This window comes from Apostichopus japonicus, chromosome 23, assembly GCF_037975245.1.
Source record: "Apostichopus japonicus isolate 1M-3 chromosome 23, ASM3797524v1, whole genome shotgun sequence".
Taxonomy (NCBI): domain Eukaryota; kingdom Metazoa; phylum Echinodermata; class Holothuroidea; order Aspidochirotida; family Stichopodidae; genus Apostichopus; species Apostichopus japonicus.
In genome coordinates this window covers 1,287,628-1,311,697 of record NC_092583.1, presented here as the reverse complement: position 1 = coordinate 1,311,697, position 24,070 = coordinate 1,287,628, and the positions used below count along the sequence as shown (strand labels likewise).

The following is a 24,070-nucleotide window of genomic DNA, read 5'->3' as shown; positions in this document are numbered from 1 at the left end:
AAGCTGTTGCCGAAGTTATATGTTTTGTGGTTTGTTAAGTAACGCGTATTCGAGAAGTAAATATAAGCAGATCAAGCGCGCTTCGAGTTTTTCACACGCAAAGTCGCGTATAATAAATCATCCCAGTGAAATGTTTTACGGGAGAAGGGGGGGGGGGGGTTGGGCGGGAGTGAGGGAGGCACATGCAAATTTATCTGACATATGGCCAGTTCTTGCGTAATCATAACCACCCTGTACGCATACGCATTGTACATTGGTGGTTTATGGTTTGCATAAGCTACACGGGTAAAGTTTTACTTGGAAAGGGCAATTTAGTTCACAACTTTTGAAGTGTGATTTTCGCTAAGGATTGCCATCAAAACTCTCGCCGTAAATTTGATTCTATGCTATTTCTACCTGGCCCTTTCTTTCATTCATTTATAAAGGCATAGCAATCCTTGAGCTAGGTTGGTCACGTAATATAACTGAGGTGGACCCAGGAGATAATGCCACCGTGGTGTTTGATGTACGAGTAAGCATAGACCCGTGTAGTCCTGACGTCATCGGAGCTGGTTTATGGCAACTGGCTATGTTCACAAGTGAAACCGAGGACGGCAGTATCAGAAATATTCATCCGTATATCTCTCAGATTCTGACTGCCGAAGAAGCGTCTACACCGTACCAAGGGGGTGATCTGTTGTCTTTCAATGGCGTCAAAAGTCATCCATTTTGGACAGAGCCTCTCGGATGCGGTCCTTTGAAATATCTTTGCCTGGCGCTGTCTAAGGGGGATTTACCGTCGCCAAACTATGACGTCATCTTTCCCGATACGAAGCAAGAGGTTATCCACTGCCGGGAGGAAGCTTGCGTAGGTATATATTACTATTCATAAGAAGAAGAAAAAATGAAACAAATACTGGCACAAGGATTCTATATCCCACGAAAGCATCACATCATTACCTACGGTAATAAATACAATTAATATAAACAACAAGTAACAACAACAACATATATACATATACATACTTAGTGGACTAATAAAGACCTGATCGCAAATATCTAATTAAGAAAGTAAACAAAGAGCAGAAAACGACGAAAGCTATTCAATGTAACCATTTATTATGATTTTAATTAAGTTAATTCACATTCAATAACATTTTATAGATCAACAACCACCAGAATATTATACTTCAATCACACACACACACACACACATAGCTGTGTCTTACATTCAGACCGAGGACCCCATTGTTTTTTCCCATTGTTCAAATCCTAGTACCCTAACCTTAATAATACCCCTTAACAATAGAATTCTTGTGAGGACGTGGTGATTCTTTAGAAATCACAACAAAGGACCTGGAATTCTTTTGTTCAAGCCCTCGGTCAGAATAAAGAAAAGCAAACGCACAGCCTACAGTCATATACAATTTGTTTGTCCGTACATGTATTCTAATAACTTTTGTGTTTTATTTTGTGTCTCGTAACGTCCTCGATAAATTGCCTGTGCCACCAGCAGTGATGTTCTGTTTATTTCTATGTTAATGTCGGTGTTGTTCTTGTTGTTTATTTTATCAAATTCTATCAACGACATTCTTGCTTTATTCTATTTGCTGACATGGAGACATACCAACCAGCCGTATTTAGCTTTTAACTTCCAGAATTTATTTCCTCTCAGTAGCTAAAAATGTTTTTGAAAGTTTTAAACATTGCTGGTTGTCCAGTGAAGAAGTTCAAGTTGAAAAAAGGTTAGTTTTTCAAGGTAAGATTTATATGGATTTTTTTGTTTGTAAGTTTACCTATTTATAATCTTCCTAAAGCAGCTGCTTGTTTCCGAACTAAAAAAATCTCTGACGACACAAACGCAAAGAAATGACGCCGAGCGGTTCGTATAAAGTCTTGTACTCGTAAGAATTTCAGAGGAGAGCTCAATGCATTGAAGACTCGCCACAAACCGCGTGCGGCCATCTGAAAAAGTTAACTTTCTGTTGCTTGCAAGTGACGTTTTGTTCGTGTCGCTAAAAAATGCAGACAGTAATGAAACGTGATACCTTGCTATCTTTAGCTGGACCTGAGATGTCCATCGCTGTATGGTTTGTATACTGTGCTGTGGGTATTGACCGCAGCTGTATGTACTGACTGTACACTAGTGTCTAATTACCGACGGTAGCAAGCTGTGTGTGTATTTTCTGGGATCAATGGTGGTGTTAAACACTTCTGTTACACCTCATTCGAAACTAGGTCAAATGACCGGCATTAGACGTTTCTTTTTGCGCGAGTCTTCACACCCTTTAAAGAGATAATCTGGTGGCCAAGAAAGTAAAAAAAAAATGATTGAAGAGAGAAAGAGAGAGGTAAAACATTCCACACTGTCATTGGAAAACAGCATCTCAGTATTTTGTCCTTAACTCGAGTCAGGGTTGATAGATTGGAACCTGTTTTTGATGGGCTAATAAAACCTTCCCTTACTCAGGGAAGCTATATTACAGTAGGTGGTCTGTGACGTCATCTGGTAAGTTGTTCTTCAAAAGATTTACGTAGACTATAAAATCTTCTAGATAATTTATCCTTCAAACCTGAAAACGTTTAGAATATTGACTTTGATGTCAATGTTCTTTGCGTCGCCAGATTTTTTTTTTTTTTGGGGGGGGGGGGGAGAAATATTTTTTTACTTCTATGAATAAATGATCATATTAACTGATTGATTGGTGATTATTATATGAAACAAAGAAATTTTCAGGTCAAATGCTCCGATGACGATATTTAACCCTGCTGGTTGTCAGATCCGTATTTACGAAATACTGCCAAATTTAAAGCAATTAAATTCTATGAGAATGCGCTTTTGACCTAAAGATGTAGCCATTGTGCTGGGTCAAGATGCCAAAAAAAAAAATCATCAATTGTGTAAAACAATCACCTTAAGCCATCAGAAAATACGTAAGTCAATCGCTACTTTTTTCTTGTTTTTGTTGTTGTCAGTATAGCCTACCGTGACATTCGTAAGCCGGAACAAGTATAGCTTTTCAAGCCTGATAGAAGCAAACATAAAGAGCGCCATCTTTTAAAATGTTCCGAAGAAGGGTAGAACATAGTTCGCCGTTGATATTTGACATTTGTATTGTCTGTTGGCATAAGTAGTAAAATGAGTAAAATTGCATCACGTGATCATCTAATATTATTTTCAGCCTCGTAAAGAAAAAAAATACTAGTCAAGCTAATGTTAAATCTTTGCGTCAAGTGCAATTTGGATTGACTCCAGCCTCTTTCTCTCCTGAACCCGGTGTCACCGAAACCCCTTTAATAACCACACGCCACTAGTTGAGTGCAAACGTTCATAATCAAATCACAAGTCAGAACCGGCAATGAAACTAGAAAACTTGGGGCTTTGGCAAAATATGAACCTGAGTTGGACCCTTGAAAAAGGCAAGTAAAGTACACTCTTGCTTGAACGCAGTGTAAATTAGGCAAAGGGGTGGTTCAGCGGTTAGAGTGTCCGCCTTACAATCCTTAGGTTCCCGGATCAAAATTCCGCCAAGAGCCAGATTCTCTTGACCTATTCAAAAAATCGGTGCAGTGCAGTGCTGATGTGCGGAGTCTTCCGTGGATTTGGTATTTCTGGTTTGTGAATTTGTTTCTGTTCTGCACTTGGTTTCTAAACAACTTTATTCGTGATGTCGAATGGGTGGGTGCCTATGCCTACCTCAGTATTTGAGAAAGTGTTCAGATGCTGGGGTATATACACCCTCGAATGTCGGATGGGGACGTTAAATGGCGGTCCCGGGAGCAGGAATGGAAGCGAATTCACACCCCTGCCTCGTTTACCTCTGAACTCTTATCGAAAAGAGAAGGCTTGAATTAAGCCAGTGTTCATCCACGATCTAACACGGATAGGGTCACAAAATAAGCTACTGTAAGGCTTCCTGATCCTTGGGTCTCTAAACTAAACGAAACGAAAATAACTTAACCATTGAAAAAATGCATTCTTGCATGGTTAGTACATCAAAAGTGATTGAATAGTCATAAAATCAGCAACGGTTGTAAATGGTATTGTATAACTGTTCCGTTGTGCCGTTGATCATTGTTCCAAAATACAAGTTGGAGCCAAAAAGTCTGCCAACATTTTCACGATGTTATTATCACGGTATACTATGAACAATAAATTCAAATTCTATTGCAATGCCTGAAACGTAGTCGTCTTAAGGCTACACTGGTATATACAGTCTGTAACATACACTGAGTACCAGATGGTTCAGCCCGGAGTTGAATACCAGGCGTTTCATTATCTAAAAACTGCAATGTGACTCCATGTCTTCAAGATTACCAATTAATGTTATAAAAAATATTAATAATATTAAAATATATTATTAATGTTATAAAAAAAGATAAAAATAAAGAGATCACCATTACATTTGAAGATAACCTTCAGTCTAAGGCAGTGAAAGAAAAATATCATTCAATTTTGTGGAAATGAAGCTTTCACCGGATGCGGTTCAGACTGTATCAGTCTGTGTGTCAGTACACAGTATACACGCCAAGCGTTATTTGAACCTCTAGCAAGCAATGATATAATGATGCAGTGACCACTAATGCAACACCGACAGCTGTTCTGAGTAGGCAATAGCAATGATTGATAATAGGGAACATTAAAACAACACCAAACGCTGTTCTGAGTAGGCAATAGCAATGATGATAATGATATATAGGGAACATTAAAACAATACCAAAAGCTGTTAAGAGTAGAGCACATAATATCGCATGCTTTTATAGAATTGTAACGGTATACTCAAACAAGGGCGTAGGAACCGGGGGGCTGGGGGGGGGGGGCGCCAGCCCCCCCCCAGTGAAAAATGTGGAGGGGCGGAAGTATCATTCCGCCCCCCCCGCTCCGCAAGTCAAAAAACCCCTTTTTCATTTCCAAATGAGAAAAAAATCTCATTTGGAGCACCAAATTTCATCTAAGGCCAGGTGAAAATACAAAATTAAGTTTACAAAATGGAGAGGGTGTTGAAGTGTGCTATATTGCACCAAATTGCATCTGAGGCCACCTGGAAATGCAAAAAATTCCAAAGGGGAGGGGGACACCCCCTCCCCTTAAACCCCTCCCCCAGGCCGGCCATCAGTCTTCAGCCCCCCCACTCAAAAGTACCTTCCTACGCCACTGTACTCAAATGACCTTTGGCATCCCTTCGTTGTTATCAACATACACAAAGCCAGTTCACATGCTGTGGCGCTGCACTGAAAACTTGTATGCCCCATTCGAAGAAAGAAATAACGCCCGTATGTAAGTGCGCTCTGGCAACAGGATCAAATGAGTGGAAATGAGCACAGGTTTGTCTTACTCGTATGGCATATACTTCGTCAATAACAATATTAAATTTATAGTGATTGTTTTTTTTTTCGTTTTTCTCGAAGTTATTATCTATTTTGCAGCCTATAGCAACTTCTAAAAGGCAGCTCCACCATTTAGTGAACTTACTACAAGTCGTAACTTTGGTTGGACTATCCTTGCAGTAGACTGAGTGAGGTTACAAGGTTCAGGGACTTCTTTGAACTCCTTTATGTGTTTGGTATAGAGAGGCTTTCCAGAGATCCTGGGTTCGAACAAAGTTCAATGACGTTTTTTTCTGACAATGAATAGTCATGAGTCTGCTTACAACTGCAGTCAACCGTACAGTAAAGGTTTGTTGAATAATTCGTTTTCCACTCATAAATAATTCATTTGTGAGATATTTATACCTTTCTTGGTAAGAAAATGGCAAAACTGCACCATCCGATCAGAAAGAGCTCTTTACTCTTACTAGCTGGGTATATGTCGTTGGGCAGGTGGCAAGAAAGAATTTTACACGCAACACAATCATTTCGTAATATTAAGATCCATTTAGTCCTATAGCTATCGCTTCCATGCATGCTCTCGGGTTGTAAGCCTAAATTTGGGCAAATAATTTGAATGACAATATATAAATCGCTTTTCGGCCTTTTGGCTAAGATCATGTGTAGTATCTGTTCCCTTTCGAGGGGAATGGTGATGCACACCCGACGATGATCACACAGTCACAGTCCCGATGCAAGGGGACTGGGGTTGAGAGCGGATCAGTCGTTTGGTGGTTTGGTTTTCGTGCCCAGGTTCTTTCCTGGGCGACTTTACCTTAAAAAAGTATATATAAATATAAGATACGTTATAGGTACTCTCGATGATCAGTCGTAACATGTTGTGAAATGTATTCAAAAGATTGGTAGTTTGCAGCTTCCTGGGAAATGTACAGAGTTGTTCTTTACCAAACCAGTCAAAGTTTCACGGAACGGAAAGAACGATTATACGGCTTTAGCGTTGACGTGCACAAGATACAAGTGTTCAGGTATTAGGTTTCAGATCCTAGTGACACTATGACGTCACAGATTTACAAAATGACAGCTCCCAGGCACAACTTTGAAACTGCCAAGATATCTCTCAAACGTAACAAGATTTTTTCTCAGCTAATAAAGGGGCAGTTATTTTTCAAATTTGTCTTTGTCATTTAAAGCAAAGACGATGGTTAGGTTTGTGTACCCTTTATGGTACATGGATTCCTTCTGAACCAAGTTCTGTTAATTATTACTGTTAATTATTACTGGGTTCTCTGAACATGTTTGAGGTGGCTAGCGCCAATTACTTCCGGGTTTGACCTCTTTCGCTTCCTCAAAGAGGGCTCCCGTAGCCTTTAGAAGTTTTTCCGTCTCCTTGATGCTCTCGAGTATGCTTTCCCCGGCATTACCGTCTGCTTCTTTCACTTTCTCGTAGAACCTTGAAAACTCCCAAAGAAAGACTTGCCAGTGGATTTTCCTCATATCGACGATAGATGCGACCATCATGTACCCGCCAAATATCTGTCTCGAATTATCCCATCCAGCCATGTGATATAATGAACACTTAGTGGTGAAGACATCCAAGCGAAGCATGGCGTTGTTTGACCATGTGACGTGGTAAACTTTGGTTTCAGATAATTCACCGGATGTATTAACTTCAGAGGAGCCGACGAAAGTCTGAAGACTTCCTTGGATAAGATCTGAGACGGTGTCCTTCCATTGACTGCGTACAACGTCGTTGACTGTTTTCTGAATGGTTATTAGTAAGTTGTTAGTGATATTTTTAGTACTACATACATGGATTGTTCTCGACGTACAACACTGCAGATGGGAACGTTTGCAGTAGCCGCATCCTTCCCGTTACTCTGCAGTACGATTTTGTCGTAAAATTGGCTCAGTTTCAAGTCAATTAGTTCAGAAAGTTGGTTTATTCTCTCTCGCGTTTGTTGCAATGCCGCGTCGTCGTGTTCGAGTTTGTTCTCGGAGAGGATACTGCTTACAAGTCCTGCAATTGGAGCCGCTCCCATGATTGCATCAACTATATCTGTGTATTCTGTCAAACCAAATGGATATCAGAGTATGACAAGCATTGTTCATTTTTATCACAGTAACACATAACTGCAAGGGGGTATATTCGAAAGAAAAATGCAATTCCATGAACCAGCGTATAAGAACGCACTCCTTCTCATGTTTTGTCCCTCTCAAACCAAAGACCATTTCCTATGGATATTTATCAAAGAAGATGTGGATAAGTTGTCGAGCATACCAAATGTGAATTATGCAAAATACCATCTCTTGCATATTCATAACTCGTTGGCTTTGCTAATATCATTCTAAACTGTCCTCCAATATCATGCTTCAAAGCACTCATAATGACAGTATGAACAGTTCCCAAATTTTATTTGATATAGAAACATGATATTCATACTGCTCATACTGACAATACATGCGCTCTGAAAGCGGGACATTGTAGAACAAACTTTGTCCCAACCGGGGGTGCTTTGTGGCTTAATTACCGGTGCAAAATGACATTTGCTGCACATGTTGTGTTTTGCATAATTTTGGTATATCTGTATGAAATCGTTTTTATGTGGTCGTTTGGTCAGTAGACCTTAAGTGTCACTGTTTCGATTGCAACTAGGTTTTGATCGGAGGGTTTACGAAGAGAGTTCATTTTGAGAAGGTGGACGAGGGGTGGGTGTGTACAAAATTCGTGAACATTTCTTGACGTCGACTCCGCTTAGTATAGTTAAAAGTTTCCATAGGAGTCAAGTGGGAGAATTAAACACTCTGGAAGGATATCACAAACTTTTATCCAAATTGACTAAAATGTGACGTAATATTTACTATAGTGGCTGGACCTTGACTGAGAAGTCGACTAGACGTTTTCAGATCAATTCTAACTGTCTGTCTGCTTGCCTGTTTGTCCGTCTAATCTATCTGTCTGCATTTCGGTCTATCAATCCGTCCGATTCTTCTATCTACCTGGTTGTCTGTATGTCTGTCTTTCCATGTGTCAGTCAAACTGTCAAAATATATCTAAAAGCCTCAGTATGTACTCTATTATAAACAAGAACTAACCGCGAATAAACATTTCTTACATGTATGATGTAGTAAGGTGGTTCAGACACTTATACGTAATTATCAGTCGTATAAATTGAACTTCAAACAGTGAGATCCCTAATATATATATGTTTCATAATACACTTTTAGTTTACACAAACCTTGATTTTTCGTTGATTGGTTGATGATCACGTCTGTCTCGGTGAGTCGAGTAAAGTCTGGTGTTCACGGATCCCGGGTATCTGCAGCGAATATACGATGCAACTCTCAATGAGTTTCTTTATAGTGGCAATATGCTATACCAACCGAAATTTGCATAAAGTATCAACCAATCACCGATGTCTTTGCAAAAGGGGGTGAGTGAGGGGGTGAGTGAGAGTATCACCAAAACTAAATCAATGATTTACAGTATAAATGCACAAAGGAAGATAATATTCTACCAAAGAGTTGCATTTTCATGGAAGTTAAGCCTAATACAGAGAACGTTGACAAATACTAAAAAAAATTGTCCATCTGGCAAAATTCAGGCTGGTATATAAAGCACCCCCGGTTGGGACAAAGTTTGTTCTATAATGTCCCGCTTTCAGAGCGCATGTATTGTCAGTATGAGCAGTATGAATATCATGTTTCTATATCAAATAAAAGTTGGGAACTGTTCATACTGTCATTATGAGTGCTTTGAAGCATGATATTGGAGGACAGTTTAGAATGATATTAGCAAAGCCAACGAGTTATGAATATGCAAGAGATGGTATTTTGCATAATTCACATTTGGTATGCTCGACAAATTATCCACATCTTCTTTGATAAATATCCATAGGAAATAGTCTTTGGTTTGAGAGGGACAAAATATGCGAAGGAATGTGTTCTTATACGCTGGTTCATGGAAATGCATTTTTCTTTCGAATATACCCCCTTGCAGTTATGTGTTACTGTGATAAAAATGAACAATGCTTGTCATACTCTGATATCCATTTGGTTTGACAGAATACACAGATATAGTTGATGCAATCATGGGAGCGGCTCCAATTGCAGGACTTGTAAGCAGTATCCTCTCCGAGAACAATCTCGAACACGACGACGCGGCAATGCAACAAACGCAAGAGAGAATAAACCAACTTTCTGAACTAATTGACCTGAAACTGAGCCAATTTTACGACAAAATTGTACTGCAGAGTACCGGGAAGGATGCGCCTACTGCAAACGTTCCGATCTGCAGTGTTGTACGTCGAGAACAATCCAAGTATGTATGTAATACTGAACATATCACTAACAACTTACTAACAACCATTCAGAAAACAGTCAACAACGTTCTACACAGTCAATGGAAGGACACCGTCTCAGATCTTATCCAAGGAAGTCTTCAGACTTTCTTCGGATCCTCTGAAGTTAATACATCCGGTGAATTATCTGAAACCAAAGTTTACCACGTCATTTGGTCAAACAACGCCATGCTTCGCTTGGATGTCTTCACCACTAAGTGTTCATTATATCACATGGCTGGATGGGATAATTCGAGACAGATATTTGGCGGGTACATGATGGTCGCATCTATCGTCGATATGAGGAAAATCCACTGGCAAGTCTTTCTTTGGGAGTTTTCAAGGTTCTACGAGAAAGTGAAAGAAGCAGACGGTAATGCCGGGGAAAGCATACTCGAGAGCATCAAGGAGACGGAAAAACTTCTAAAGGCTACGGGAGCCCTCTTTGAGGAAGCGAAAGAGGCCAAACCCGGAAGTAATCTATTGGCGCTAGCCACCTCAAACATGTCCAGAGAACCAGCGACGTAGCCAGGAATTTGAAAGGGGGGGGGGGAGCACTTTTTGCGATTGATATGGATTTTCAAAGTTGTAGGCACGACTATCTGAGCGGAGCGCCACCATCGGTTGGCGCGGAGCGTACAAGAAAATTTTTGGTTTTACAAACCCCCCAGATGGCCGGAAACGGCCCTTCCCTAGTGTTCATTCTGGTTCCCTGGCCTCTTACTAACTTGAGACACCTCATTCAATATCACTTTTAAACCCAAAAAACAAACGAGTTAAAATAGTACGTAATTCAAAAATACGTAATGTATTAAAATTAGCAAGGTACACAAGGGCGGCGGAAGCACTTTTAATCTGGGGGGGGGGCACCGACGTCAAAGGGCACTTTGCAGAAATTCGATTGGACTGATGCAGCCTGATATTTAGTACCCTTAATAAATCTTATTGTATTATCTTATTTGCGTATACACATCACTCCATCAACGCCCCCCCCCCCCCCGTCTTAGTAGTCTTACTTTTCAACTTCTGATACTTTTAGATACAAAGATAGGCCAGAAATGTCTTTGATACAACCATAGCCAGTATTTGTCTTTGATACAACTGTAGCTAGTAAATGTTTATCGAAAAGGCTGTTTTGGAACTTGGAACGCCGATCGTGACAACAACAGGCAACAAAGTGCTGCAGCTCTATACATACAAAGTCTGTTAATCAACGATAGGCTTATTTGACTGTGGAATGTTCTCAACTGAAATTTTTTCGCGTAAACGGGTTCTTAACTAGATGTTAAAAAACTGACAAGATCGTATCCTAGTCTTTTTCGGCGGGTAGAGTATTGAATGAAACGGCACGCGATATGAATGGCAGCCTAGGTGACAGAAGAATAGGTCACCTAATTTAGCCATAATCTTGCTACGTTCATTTCAATAGTTTTTCCTGTCTAGACTCTTAAACTCGTCCAGCAAGCTTATGGATTTGAATTATGGGTGTTTTAATAAAAAAGATACCTTGGCCAAAAAAAAGTGTAGGCCCGGGCCTACAGTGCTACATTCTTAGTTCTAAATTAGGATTAGATCTCTTACTGAAATATCGCTGACCTAATAAGGTGATCAAGAGTACAAGTTTTATGTAGAAAAAGGGCACATTTTTTACTTGAGGAAAAGTGGGGGGCACTTGCCCCCTGTGCCACCCGGTTCCGCCGCCCTTGAAGGTACATGTACAGAGTAGTCTTACTTTTCAACTTCTGATACTTGTAGATACAAAGATAGTCCAGAAATGTCTTTGATGCAACTGTAGCTAGTAAATGTTTAAGTTAGCCTACTAAGAGAAGGCGAGAGCTATCCGACGATTGCCATCTGATGCAATTTCTCAAGTGTTTTCTCAACTGAAATATTATCTGCGTAAACGGGTTCTTAACTACATGTTAAAAAACTGACAAGATCGGATCCTATAGTCTTTTTCGGCGGGTTGAATGAAACTATCGTGCTACATACTGCCCTGATCATATGATATCAGTATCAGCAGATTTTGTTTCCTGTTTAAATTCTTTTACATGTTCTTTTACATAATATATCAGAAAGACAAACATAGTGCTCTTTTACAAGTTTTCCAGTAGGATGATTCTTGTTCATTGTCCAATGTCTGGACTTTAATACATTTGACGAACTTAACTGATGGACAATATAAACTTTCATATTTTGTAATACAGCCAGATATGCAGTGGCCTAAAAACAAATATCGTTATCGCAGTGTATTAGCTGTGTAATAATTATTTATAGGAAGTGCGTATCACGTACGATTGCTAGCTTAGCTTCATAACATGCTGTTCGTGCAACAACTTAGAACGACTCATTGAACGAACATTGTCGACGTTGTTGTGCATACAGTTCGTGACATTCCATAGAGTGCGGTTAGGTAGGCAATATGTATTTTATTACGCAGTGGCCAACTGTAGGCTTGTAATTGGCTATAAGCTAAATTTAGCTAATTGCATCTGCCAAACTAAGTAAGTAGTTGAATCAGTAGGCGTGAATGTTACTACGATTACAATCGAGTTAACGGAGCTGACGAGTATTCAAGATCAAAAGAGCACTGACAAAGTACCATGCTAAAAAAACGACAGTTTAAAAAAAAAAAAATCGACACTGAAAGGGGGGGGGGGAGCGGTCGCTCCCCCTGCTCCCCCTGGCTACGTCCCTGCAGAGAACCCAGTAATAATTAACAGTAATAATTAACAGAACTTGGTTCAGAAGGAACCCATGTACCATAAAGGATACACAAACCTAACCATCGTCTTTGGCTTAAATGATAAAAACAAATTTGAAAAATAACTGCCCCTTTATTAGCTGAGAAAAAATCTTGCTACGTTTGGGAGATATCCTGGCAGTTTCAAAGTTGGCCTGGGAGCTGTCATTTTGTAAATCTGTGACGTCATAGTGTCACTAGGATCTGAAACGTAATAAATGATCTTTGTATTTCTCTTCATATTTCCAAAGTAGAATATAAGTAGTGTTTACATTATTAAAAACAATGACATAATTAGGTGATATGAAGAGCATGAATATTTGTGATCCAGAATTTTGCAAACCCCATCTCCATTACAGAAAATAACCATTGTATATAGTAAAAAAAAATTTTAAAAAAAATTGAAGCAAATGTGGCTCAATGACGTCACATTTATACTTGATCAAGTCTTTAGTTCCGAGTGTGAAGAAACATTTAATTTGTGATATCTCCCAAATGGAATGAGATTTTTCTTAGATATTTCGGTAAGTTGTTCGTGACGGTTACCTCTATCAAATAGACCACCATTGAATTAACTTGACTTACTTCCTATCGCGATGTAACCGCTATAGGAGTACGAATAACGATTATAGGATGTTTTGGCAGTATCTCCAATTAAAATTTTAATCAGACTAGTTCATTGATATATTTAACTTGGGTTGAATGGTTTCGTATAAGGCTATATGTACTATACATTTGCGTAAATATTTCATGGAGGGACATATCATGTTATTGTTAAATGATCACGATTAAGCAACAAATAAGATATCTTCAAGAGTTGGTAAGTCCATTTGTCGTAGCACTTAGTCAGTTTGCACTAACTCAACAAATAACCTTTTCTTGTTTTTGACATGAATATCAACGCAGAGGCTCAAACACCGTAAGAAAGTAGTTCAGCTTCTCTCCAAACAGTGTCATTTCAACAGGTCAAGCTCGCTCAGTCTGTCAATTGTGCTACTGTAATTAAATACAGTGTTCCTGTCTTTTATTGGCACAATCAAAGAACAGTTACAAATTGATCTCCTAAATGTAGAACTGTCAACACGTCAATTAAGTCCGTTTCAGTTATTTGATGTTTTAATAATAGCTTACGTTATCATGTAGATTAGGGACAGAAAATGTTTTTTTTTCTATAAAAAAAAATGTCAATTGCCGATAATTCAAAATCCATTGAAGGCTTTTAATCTCTTTCTCTATTGTGTATCTCTTTGCCCCTAAACACCCCGATGATGTCATAGATGGAAGCTCTAGGCTTATATCGTCACGACACAATATAAACCAAGCACAGTGGCTTGGCCGCCCCTCCCCCCCCCCCAATCCCCATCTGCGATCGTCAGTCGGGGGGAAAGGTTCAGTAAGGGTTTTCTTGCGTTCTGCCTGGCACGAATAAGACCACCGCTACGGGTGCACCCTTCCCCACACAATTATAAGCAAAACCTTGCGTTTAGCGCTACTTCTATGAAACTAATTGTGTTAATCCAAAATATTCCTCAGAAAGCACCATTTGACGTCTATTTTTTTATTCCGGGAAGGACCCCTAAACACTAAACAGGGGTCGGCTACAAATAAGGTTAAGGCACATTCAGCTCCGCCTTCTACACATATCAATCAAACATTCTTCACGGTGTGAATGAAGAAACTCGTCAAGAACACGTACGAATTATGGAACCAGCGTAATGCACTCAGAGATAAAACTATATATATTTTAAACAGTAGGTACAATAAGTTAAAGCCTGCACCTGTGTAATGTGTGTCTCCCACAGATACTTCTGAAACTACTTTCCTGACATCACACGGTTCAATTTGTCTAATATCTTTACCACAGTTTTGTCAAGTGGTAGTTTTGTCCTGAATATTCAAAATAATTCTATGGCAAAAGTGTAGGGCCTTCCTTCAAGTGCTGGGATATGCCCAAGTTAAAACAATAAGAAACAGCAAGATAACTTGTAAGAGCTGCCATGAATGATGTCGAACTTATCACTGCCCGCCATGACATCGAATTCGTTGATATTTTCTTTTGTTTTCATAAAAAAAAAATCATACGAATCTTCGATATCCAGAAAAAGCAGACAGGCCAAATCAGTCACAGGCAAATTTTAATAAGTGTCATTTAACAACCACAGTTTTATTGTAAGAAATTGCGATGGTTATGGACCGTGATCCTTTTTCTAATTTGGGTAGGGATGTCCGATGCTAAAATCATGTTGAAAAACAACGATTCTATTCATATCACCAGAACATATACATGAACCCTTTATTCCTTGCAAATCCATCCAACGGTTGGTGAAATAAGAAAACACTGCACATTTCCAATGTAAGAACCGTTGCTTCTCTGAAAATATGTGCAAGAATTCGGCCTAGATTCAAATGACCGTATTTGTCTTTTCTCGACAGCCCAACAACACCAAGTTTCTCTTCCAACTTGTTAGCATTGACCGGCGAGTAGAAAAGGTACTCTCCTATAGAGCACTGCTGCATAACAAGAAAGGGTTTTCTTTCAATCAATTATCAAATGGCAAAAAATAATTTGTTGGTAATATATTCATTGAATACTTTATTGTAAAGAAAACAAAAACATAAGAAGCGCTCTATTATAACAATTGTTGTATAACCACCACGCTGAGCCAAGCAATGTAGGCCAGGGTTGCAAGGCTGATGGGCATTTTTCATGGACAAACAGTTTTCATCACATTTAACGACAAAAGTTTTCGTGAAAAAAAACCCCTTCAGAATATGCGTGTTACTGTTTCTGTATAGTATGCAGGCCTTGAGGCAATATTGTTTTGTTTTCAAGGGGAGAGGGCGCAGGGCCCCCTTCGCCCCTCCTTCCCCCTTCGATACGGGCCTGGCAAAAGCCACATTTACGGTATTGCTACCAACATTTTTGTCCCCAAGATTTCACTTTGACGACGCGTAACATGCATTTCATTCAATCTTACAGATCTATTGAGAAATTGTTGAAGAAACGCTACCATGGGTGCGACTGTTTCTGCAATAGGTGGACTTGCAAAGAGCTTGATTGACCAAAATGAACTTCGCGACAAGGAGAATGTATTAGAGGAAATGAATGAAATATTTTACTTGATCGCTAACAGTGTTCACCTGAAGATTGACAAATTCTACAATGAGCTCCTTCTTGAAGTTCAATCGCCATCGAAGAATAGCACTGTTCCGATTTGAAATGTTGTAGATAAAGTGCAGTCTTTGTTTGTGCACGAAAGTGAAGACAAGAAGAACGTGATAAGTTGTACTATCAACAGTGTAGTCGGCGAATTATGTGAAAGTAAATGGCCTGATGCGATTACGAGTGGCATCGCAGGGAGTCTTGAGGCGTTCCTTGGTCCCGAAGAAATAGCTTCATCTGGGACTATGTCTGAAAGCAAACAGTTATCATGTCGCTTGGTCAAACAACGCCATGGTTCGCTTGGATGTGTTCGCGACCAAATGTATATTAACTCACATGGCTGGATTGTCAGAATCGTTACTTAGTAACGCTCGAACCCCCATAGATTTAACACTAGCCTAAGTATAACAAATATCACTGACTTAGGCATTTCATGCAGACTACGCTATACAAGTATTGTCGTGCTTTAAACTTGCAACAAGAGAATAAGTGGAAGTCTCAGAAACGTTGCAGCTTAAGGGGGTTGGGGTTCGCCTCCTTGACCTACAAAGACTCTGAGATGTGGTTTCCACAGAGTAATATTAGAGTTCTTCCTTATTCTGATATATATATATATATATATATATATATATATATATATATATATATATATATATATATATATATATATATTTGTTTCAATATATCTCGCAGAGGTCAACAACTGTCTGAAAATGCCACATCATTGTACCCCCAGCCGATAAAAGTGTACGCAATCATCGGAAATACTTCCTATGCGTCTGATTACATTACTGTAACTATAAAATGATCGTCAACTTGTTGGTTTAATTTTCAGAAGATTCCGCTTTTTATTATGTTGATTGTGTGTCAGGTTAAACTTATTTGATGTGACCATTCTGATTTGAAGACATAGATGCAAGGTTCTTTACTGCTCTTATACTTCCTATTATATTCGTCTGTCATTTCCAAACAAATACTTTGTAACCTCTAACAAGGTTATTCCATATTTCACTGCTTTTCAACTACATCTCTTACCGGTTTTCGTTTCCCTTGCTTTCTTTACAATATATTGTTGTGTTCCAAAACATGATTATTTTATACATATCGGATAGAACGCCCTTTAATCAGTGCCATGATCATTATTCTTATTCTTACTTTTTGGGGGGGGGGTGGGTGAGGGGGTGGGGGTTCGTGTAATCATTTAAGACACAATGAAGAACTATACGTAGATGTCGAACAGTCATGGATGAATAATTGATTCGAAAGCCTAATTTAGCAAACAGATCTGACCCGAAAGGGTACTATAGCTCGAAGAACACTATCGATATGATTATGTGTTTACAGCATCGCCATTTAATAGCTTTATATGACACGTTTATTTAATTAATATCGCTGTTAGCTGAAACATTTACTTTCTCCATCACTGTTTTAATGGTTAATTATGAAGTATATTATAAACAAACTTCTTAATTTGTCCTGAAGAATGATGGGAAAATGGAGTGAACGATTTCTAATGTATATGAAACTTGTCACGTTTCAAAGTTGTTAGTAATCATCATAATAAACTATTCTCATTGATTATTTTGATCAAATCCTATTTCATGACCTTTCGAAGCCTGTTCGTCCTGTCCTGTTCGTCCCCGGCTGATAATTACGTATAAGTTTACTACATCATACATGAAAGAAATGTTTATCCTCGGTTAGTTGTTGATTATGGAGTACATACTGAGGCTTTTAGATATATTTTGACAGTTTGACTGACATATGGAAAGACAGACAGCCAGGTAGATAGAAGAATCGGACGGATGGATAGACCGAAATGCAGACAGATAGATTAGACGGACAAACAGGCAAGCAGACAGACAGTTAGAATTTATCTGAAAACGTCTAGTCGACTTCTCAGTCAAGGTCCAGCCACTATAGTGAATATGACGTCAAAGTATAGAATATTGCCCCCCCCCCCGTCCACCTTCTCCAGATCAATCCTCTTCGTAAACCCTCTCCGATCACACCTAGTTGTAAAGTAAACCTGCCAGATGCAGTTTCAAAATAAAATATCACCAACTTTGACAAATTGATATCTTCGCGTTACAAAATGCTATGAGAATTTGGTGTTCGCCAACAGATACACAAAATTTGCAGCAATTTGCTAGGCAATCATTTCCAGCCACCAGAAACTCCCACCAATCTAGAGTCGTATACAAAGGCAATCATGCACACCTTGCTCATTGCTGTGTAATATTGTTTGTAGTCGCATTGGGACAGAGTACTCTCGATAGTACGATTTTATTTTACTCAGCCAAACACCCTTGGATATTTTATAATATCTTACATGCAAAGAAGATAGATCCCAACGCTTTCTCCGCGATATTGAGAGAAATCAGAGAAGTGGGAAAGCTTTTAAAGGAGACGGGCTTGTTGTTTAAAATGGTGTCAAACGAAATCGATGGAGAAGACTCCTTGGATAGTGGAAAAGTGTCTAGTGACCAAAATGTGTAGTGGCCAAACATGTTGTTTCAATACATTGCCATGTGGAGGTGTCAACCACATGATTATGCAGTTGTAAAGTTTGTTGGCGTTCTTCGAACGTGTCTGATATAATCAATGTTTCTTCATTACGTTAACGTGATCAGTTAAGCAATTCTAAAACTGGTATCAGAGAAGGGCTTGCATGGGCGTCCGCAAGGTGAAGTGGTTGGGGTGGCGGGGGAGCAACAGGGCACAGGAAATCGGAGTATTTAAAACAAAATCAGATAATATCTCAAATGCTACAGTTTCAAATACATTTTCATTGAAAATTAATTCCTCTCTGAGATTTATTTTGCGCTTTTAAGTCACTATCAGAGAAGTGAAAGTTAAAATATCACAACTGTCTTTAGAAAGCCCAACAGGGCTTAGATGGCCGCACACAGAGTTAATTCTTCTCTGTAGACTCAAGACATAGATAGAAAACAAAACTCTGTCATTGTGATCACCTGTATAATGTCGACCTTTTTTTGTTGCTATTCATGACAATTGTACCACAACAACAGCCATGGCACTGATCCACTAGAAGAAGACTCGACTGGGTTCACTATATAATAAACAATAACAAACTTAGTAACGCTCGAACCCCCATAGATTTAACACTAGCCTATGTATAACAAATACCACTGACTTAGGCATGTCATGCAGACTACGCTATACAAGTATTGTCTTGCTTTAAACTTGCAACAAGAGAATAAGTGGAAGTCTCAGAAACGTTGCAGCGGATTAAGGGGGTTGTGGTTCGCCTCCTGGACCTACAAAGACTCTGAGATGTGGTTTCCACAGATAGTAGAATACTTCCTTATACTGACATATATTTATTTGTTTCAATATATCTCGCAGAGGTCAACAACTGTCTGAAAATGCCACATCATTGTACCCCCAGCCGATAAAAGTGTACGCAATCATCGGAAATACTTCCTATGCGTCTGAGTACATTACTGTAACTATAAAATGATCGTCACTTTGTTGGTTTAATTTTCAGAAGATTCCGCTTTTTATTGTGTTAATTGTGTGGCAGGTTAAACATATTTGATGTGACCATTCTGATTTGAAGACATAGATGCAAGGTTCTTTACTACTCTTATACTTCCTATTATATTCGTCTGTCATTTCCAAACAAATACTTTGTAACCTCTAACAAGGTTATTTCATATTTCACTGCTTTTTAACTACACCTCTTACCGGTTTTCGTTTCCCTTGCTTTCTTTACAATATATTGTTGTGTTCCAAAACATGATTATTTTATACATATCGGGTAGAACGCCCTTTAATCAGTGCCATGATCATTATTCTTATTCTTACTTTTTGGGGGGGGGGGTGGGTGAGGGGGTGGGGGTTCGTGTAATCATTTAAGACACAATGAAGAACTATACGTAAATGTCGAACAGCCATGGATGAATAATTGATTCGAAAGCCTAATTTAGCAAACAGATCTGACCCGAAAGGGTACTATAGCTCGAAGAACACTATCGATATGATTATGTGTTTACAGCATCGCCATTTAATAGCTTTATATGACACGTATTGTTTCATTAACAGAGAGCTAATCACAATTAATATCGCTGTTAGCTGAAACATTTACTTTCTCCATCACTGTTTTAATGGTTAATTATGAAGTATATTATAAACAAACTTCTTAATTTGTCCTGAAGAATGATGGGAAAATGGAGTGAACGATTTCTAATGTATATGAAACTTGTCACGTTTCAAAGTTGTTAGTAATCATCATAATAAACTATTCTCACTGTTTATTTTGATCAAATCCTATTTCATGACCTTTCGAAGCCTGTTCGTCCTGTCCTGTTCGTCCCCGGCAGAGCACGAAACCCCAAGGCTATAAACTGAACCATTTTCGCTCGACTGATGACCGTTCGAGAAGTTTGGTAATTCCTGCAGGAATATGGATATGCACAGTTTTTGTGATATTTATTAGTTAATTGGTATAATGTGATTGTCATAAATGTCGTAATTAAATTGTACGTGTTCGACATAACAGCATTTGACGTTGACACGTACAGTATTGTACCCAAAGTGAACTTTGAAGCAAACAGGTGTAATGTCATATGGAAGCACACTAGTCTGACAAATTTCTCTGATGTTTTACTTTGAAATTTACATTCTATTTATCCTTGCTTCAAACATGGGCTACATATTTACGCACTGCGGTCATAGGTAAAGTAGAAACACTAACCGAACCCACCGTCAAAAGAATGGAGAATAAAAATAAAGATACACAAACAATTTACTTCCAGCTATGTGCAACTCTGACATTACACATGTTATCAGTTATCGATATCTCGACTAGTAACGCTAAATAGAAATGCTTGAAAATCTCACCAGGATGCCATTATGTGTTTCTCTTAAATCTGTTAAAACATACAATGGTTTATCCGTTTAAACAGTAAACGCGGAGAATGACATCGAACCATATACATATAGCAAGCCTTAACAACAAGTAAATATTAGACTTAATCAAGTCTCCCACGGGTGGAAATATTTCCCAATAGACCTATGACGGGAACATTAAGAAGACAATTTTGCTACTCACACCAGAACGCACTATAGGCCTATACTGTTCATGAATGCTAAAAATTTGAAAAACAAATGTCATGATCATTGATTTTTGGCCTACATAAGTAACTTGAAAGTTTACAGAAGGACCTGTTTTTGGCCTTCACATGACGACAAATATATTTCCTGAACAATCACTTTGGTTTACCACCCCGTTATATATATGTCCATATACAGAATACAGAATGAGCATGGTGAACACAAAGAGATAGGTATAAGGGGATTAGTAGACAAGAGATGGACAGAAGAACGAAAGACACCAACAGGGGAAGAGGAGAGGTAGGAGATAAAACAGTGGAGGGACAAAGAGAGAATTAAGGGAATGGGGTAGGGAATAAACTGGAGAAGGACAAATACAGAAAGGTGTGGAGAAAAAAGAGTGAAAGTGAGCTATGAGAAGAGGAGTGAAGGGGGGGGGACAAGGGGGAGAAGGATGGGGGAACAGAAGAAAGTTAGTCATGTCCTTCCTGAATATGGAGCCCATGAGGTTGAATGGTGCGAAGGCGTTGCATCCACAGCCTCTCTCTGCTGGTTCGTACTAGGTCAGGACGGCTACCTAAGGATTCAATCCCCTGTAGGGACATGTCGTTGATGGTATGGTTGGGAAGGTTAAAGTGTTCTCCAACTGGGGTTTCAGTCTTCATGGTGTTGACTGAGGATCTGTGACCATAGAATCGCTTCTTGAGGGTGGTTTTGGTTTCGCCAACATACTGGATGCCGCAAACTCTACAAGAGATCAGATATATGACATTAGTGGTTGTGCAAATGATGTGACCCTTAGTCTTGTGTGTGAGTTGCATATGCTGTGGCTGGTGATAGAATTGGATTCAACAATGTGGTGGCTGCAGATGATGCATCTCGAAGTACGATCACATTTGAAAGTACCATGCTGAATGGGTGTAGGGTTAGAAGTTAGAGGTGGAACAGCCGCACGCACAAGAAGGTCTCGTAGGTTGCGGGGTCGTCTGTAGGCGATGATGGGGTTGTCAGGGACGGCTCGTTGGAGTCTATCTGAAGTGAGGAGAATGTTGTGGTTGGATCGAGTCTTACATAGCACCTCCATCCGTCTCATAAACATCGTCATTAGATAGCCTCAACGATGATATCCTGAGGCTGAAGCTTGAATTACAGTCATGCTGCACCGATGACGAATGGACTCATTACACTAACAATATTAACTTTTGTTTGTCACAGCAGAACATTGAACTCACTGAAAGAAGAAATAACAAAATGATTGATATTCAGATAAAACGCAAACGTACCGCTTCAGCAACCGTTTTAGAAGGCCCCAGACTCCACCTGAGTCTGAACCACCATCCTCAACTGCAGTTGTTAACTTATCTTCTTCTACTCTTACCAGTGCAGACCTTAGGCTTCTCTCCAAAGGACTCAACTTCTGTCCTACTCCTCCGTCATTTGATCAAGCGGAACTGAGCCAAGATCTTACTCATTTCTTTCGCAGAATTCGCCTTCGTGAGTTATTCCTAGATGATCCTCTGAACGGGAACCCTTCTACAGAAAAGTTCTTGGAAGCCTCCTAAGAACAGAGTCCCTGTTTTAGAAGCCTACATACAAGTCGTCAGCTCTGAGACTAACCAGTCAAACTCTCCTCTCCGCAGAACACACTACAACCTTCCAAGAGATGAACGCAAAGCACTCTCCATTGTCCTCCAGTTTATTCCCTACCCCATTCCCTTAATTCTCTCTTTGTCCCTCCACTGTTTTATCTCCTACCTCTCTTCTTCCCCTGTTGGTTTCTTTCATTCTTTTCTTCATCTCTTGTCTACTAATCCCCTTACATGTATCTCTTTGTGTTCACCATGCTCTTTCTGTATTCTGTGTGTGTTTTAGTCCCTTCTGTTACTGTTACTCGTCATTTAGCCTTTGAAGAAGATCCTGCTAGGATCGAAACGTCAGGCCAAGTTACTTTTACACATTCTCCTACACAGGCTCTCTAGTGGATAAGCAGTTTGCTAACAGTTTTATTTTATTTTGGAAATCATTGATTAGTTTTGGTGATCTACATTTTTATTTCCAAGTATCATTGCGTATCTTTATAGCTAGTTATAAAGTTCCCTTTCTTAATACTCGTACATGCATAGCCTACAGTACTATAGATACTCACGGGCTTTTGCATGCTTGTTTTTTTGTTGTATTTTTTTGTATAAACATTCTTGAGTTTTTTTTTTTAGTCCATTTGAGTTATTTTTTTTTCATTTGACTTTGAAAAAAACAACAACAATGGCTCTCAATCACTCCGTGAGTGACTGTTTAGTTTCAGTTTGTTCGTATTTGTCAACGTTCTCTGTATTAGGCTTAAATTCCATGAAAATGCAACTCTTTGGTAGAATATTATTTTCCTTTGTGCATGTATACTGTAAATCATTGATTTAGTTTTGGTGATACTCTCACTCACCCCCTCACTCACCCCCTTTTGCAAAGACATCGGTGATTGGTTGATATTTTATGCAAATTTCGTGACGTCGACTCCGGTTGGTATAGCATATTGCCAATATAAAGAAACTCATTGAGAGTTGCATCGTATATTCGCTCCAGATACCCGGGATCCGTGAACACCAGACTTTACTCGACTCACCGAGACAGATGTGATCATCAACCAATCAACGGAAAATCAAGGTTTGTGTAAACTAAAAGTGTATTTATAAAACATATATTAGGGATCTCACTGTTTGAAGTTCAATACATACGACTGATAATTACATAAGTCTCTGAACCACCTTACTACATCATACATGTGACAAATGTTTATCCTCGGTTAGTTGTTGATTATGGAGTACATACTGAGGCTTTTAGATATATTTTGACAGTTTGACTGACATATGGAAAGACAGACAGCCAGGTAGATAGAGCAATCGGACGGATGGATAGACCGAAATGCAGACAGATAGATTAGACGGACAAACAGGCAAGCAGACAGACAGTTAGAATTTATCTGAAAACGTCTAGTCGACTTCTCAGTCAAGGTCCAGCCACTATAGTGAATATGACGTCACAGTATAGTAAATTGCCCCCCCCCCCCCCGTCCACCTTCTCCAGATCAATCCTCTTCGTAAACCCTCTTCGATCACACCTAGTAGTAAAGTAAACCTGCCAGATGCAGTTTCAAAATAAAATATCACCAACTTTGACAAATTGATATCTTCGCGTTACAAAATGCTATGAGAATTTGGTATTCGCCAACAGATACACAAAATTTGCAGCAATTTGCTAGGCAATCATTTCCAGCCACCAGAAACTCCCACCAATCTAGAGTCGTATACAAAGGCAATCATGCACACCTTGCTCATTGCTGTGTAATATTGTTTGTAGTCGCATTGGGACAGAGTACTCTCGATAGTACGATTTTATTTTACTCAGCCAAACACCCTTGGATATTTTATAATTACCTTGTGCAATTTG

General features: G+C 39.2%; 1 protein-coding gene and 1 pseudogene across 15 annotated transcripts in view; both read left to right on the top strand.

Annotated features, from left to right (window-relative positions):
• The window catches only part of LOC139964807 (uncharacterized), a 35,411-nt gene extending 12,136 nt beyond the window's left edge, over positions 1 to 23,275 (top strand). For 3 of the 15 annotated variants that reach the window (XM_071966798.1, XM_071966791.1, XM_071966799.1), the window contains 3 exons: positions 426 to 847; positions 14,821 to 14,959; positions 15,368 to 17,129. In XM_071966798.1, the coding sequence (XP_071822899.1) occupies positions 426 to 847; positions 14,821 to 14,952 (554 nt within the window). In that variant the 3' untranslated portion in view covers positions 14,953 to 14,959; positions 15,368 to 17,129. Of the gene's footprint in view, positions 1 to 425; positions 852 to 5,388; positions 5,656 to 6,754; positions 7,083 to 9,369; positions 9,626 to 14,820; positions 14,960 to 15,367; positions 17,130 to 23,206 lie in introns of those variants that run through there. The other 12 variants (XR_011792093.1, XR_011792094.1, XR_011792095.1 and 9 more) reach the window with 12 other exon arrangements.
• On the top strand, positions 5,938 to 6,014 carry LOC139965111 (U2 spliceosomal RNA; annotated as a pseudogene).
• Positions 23,276 to 24,070: the final 795 nt, after the last annotated feature.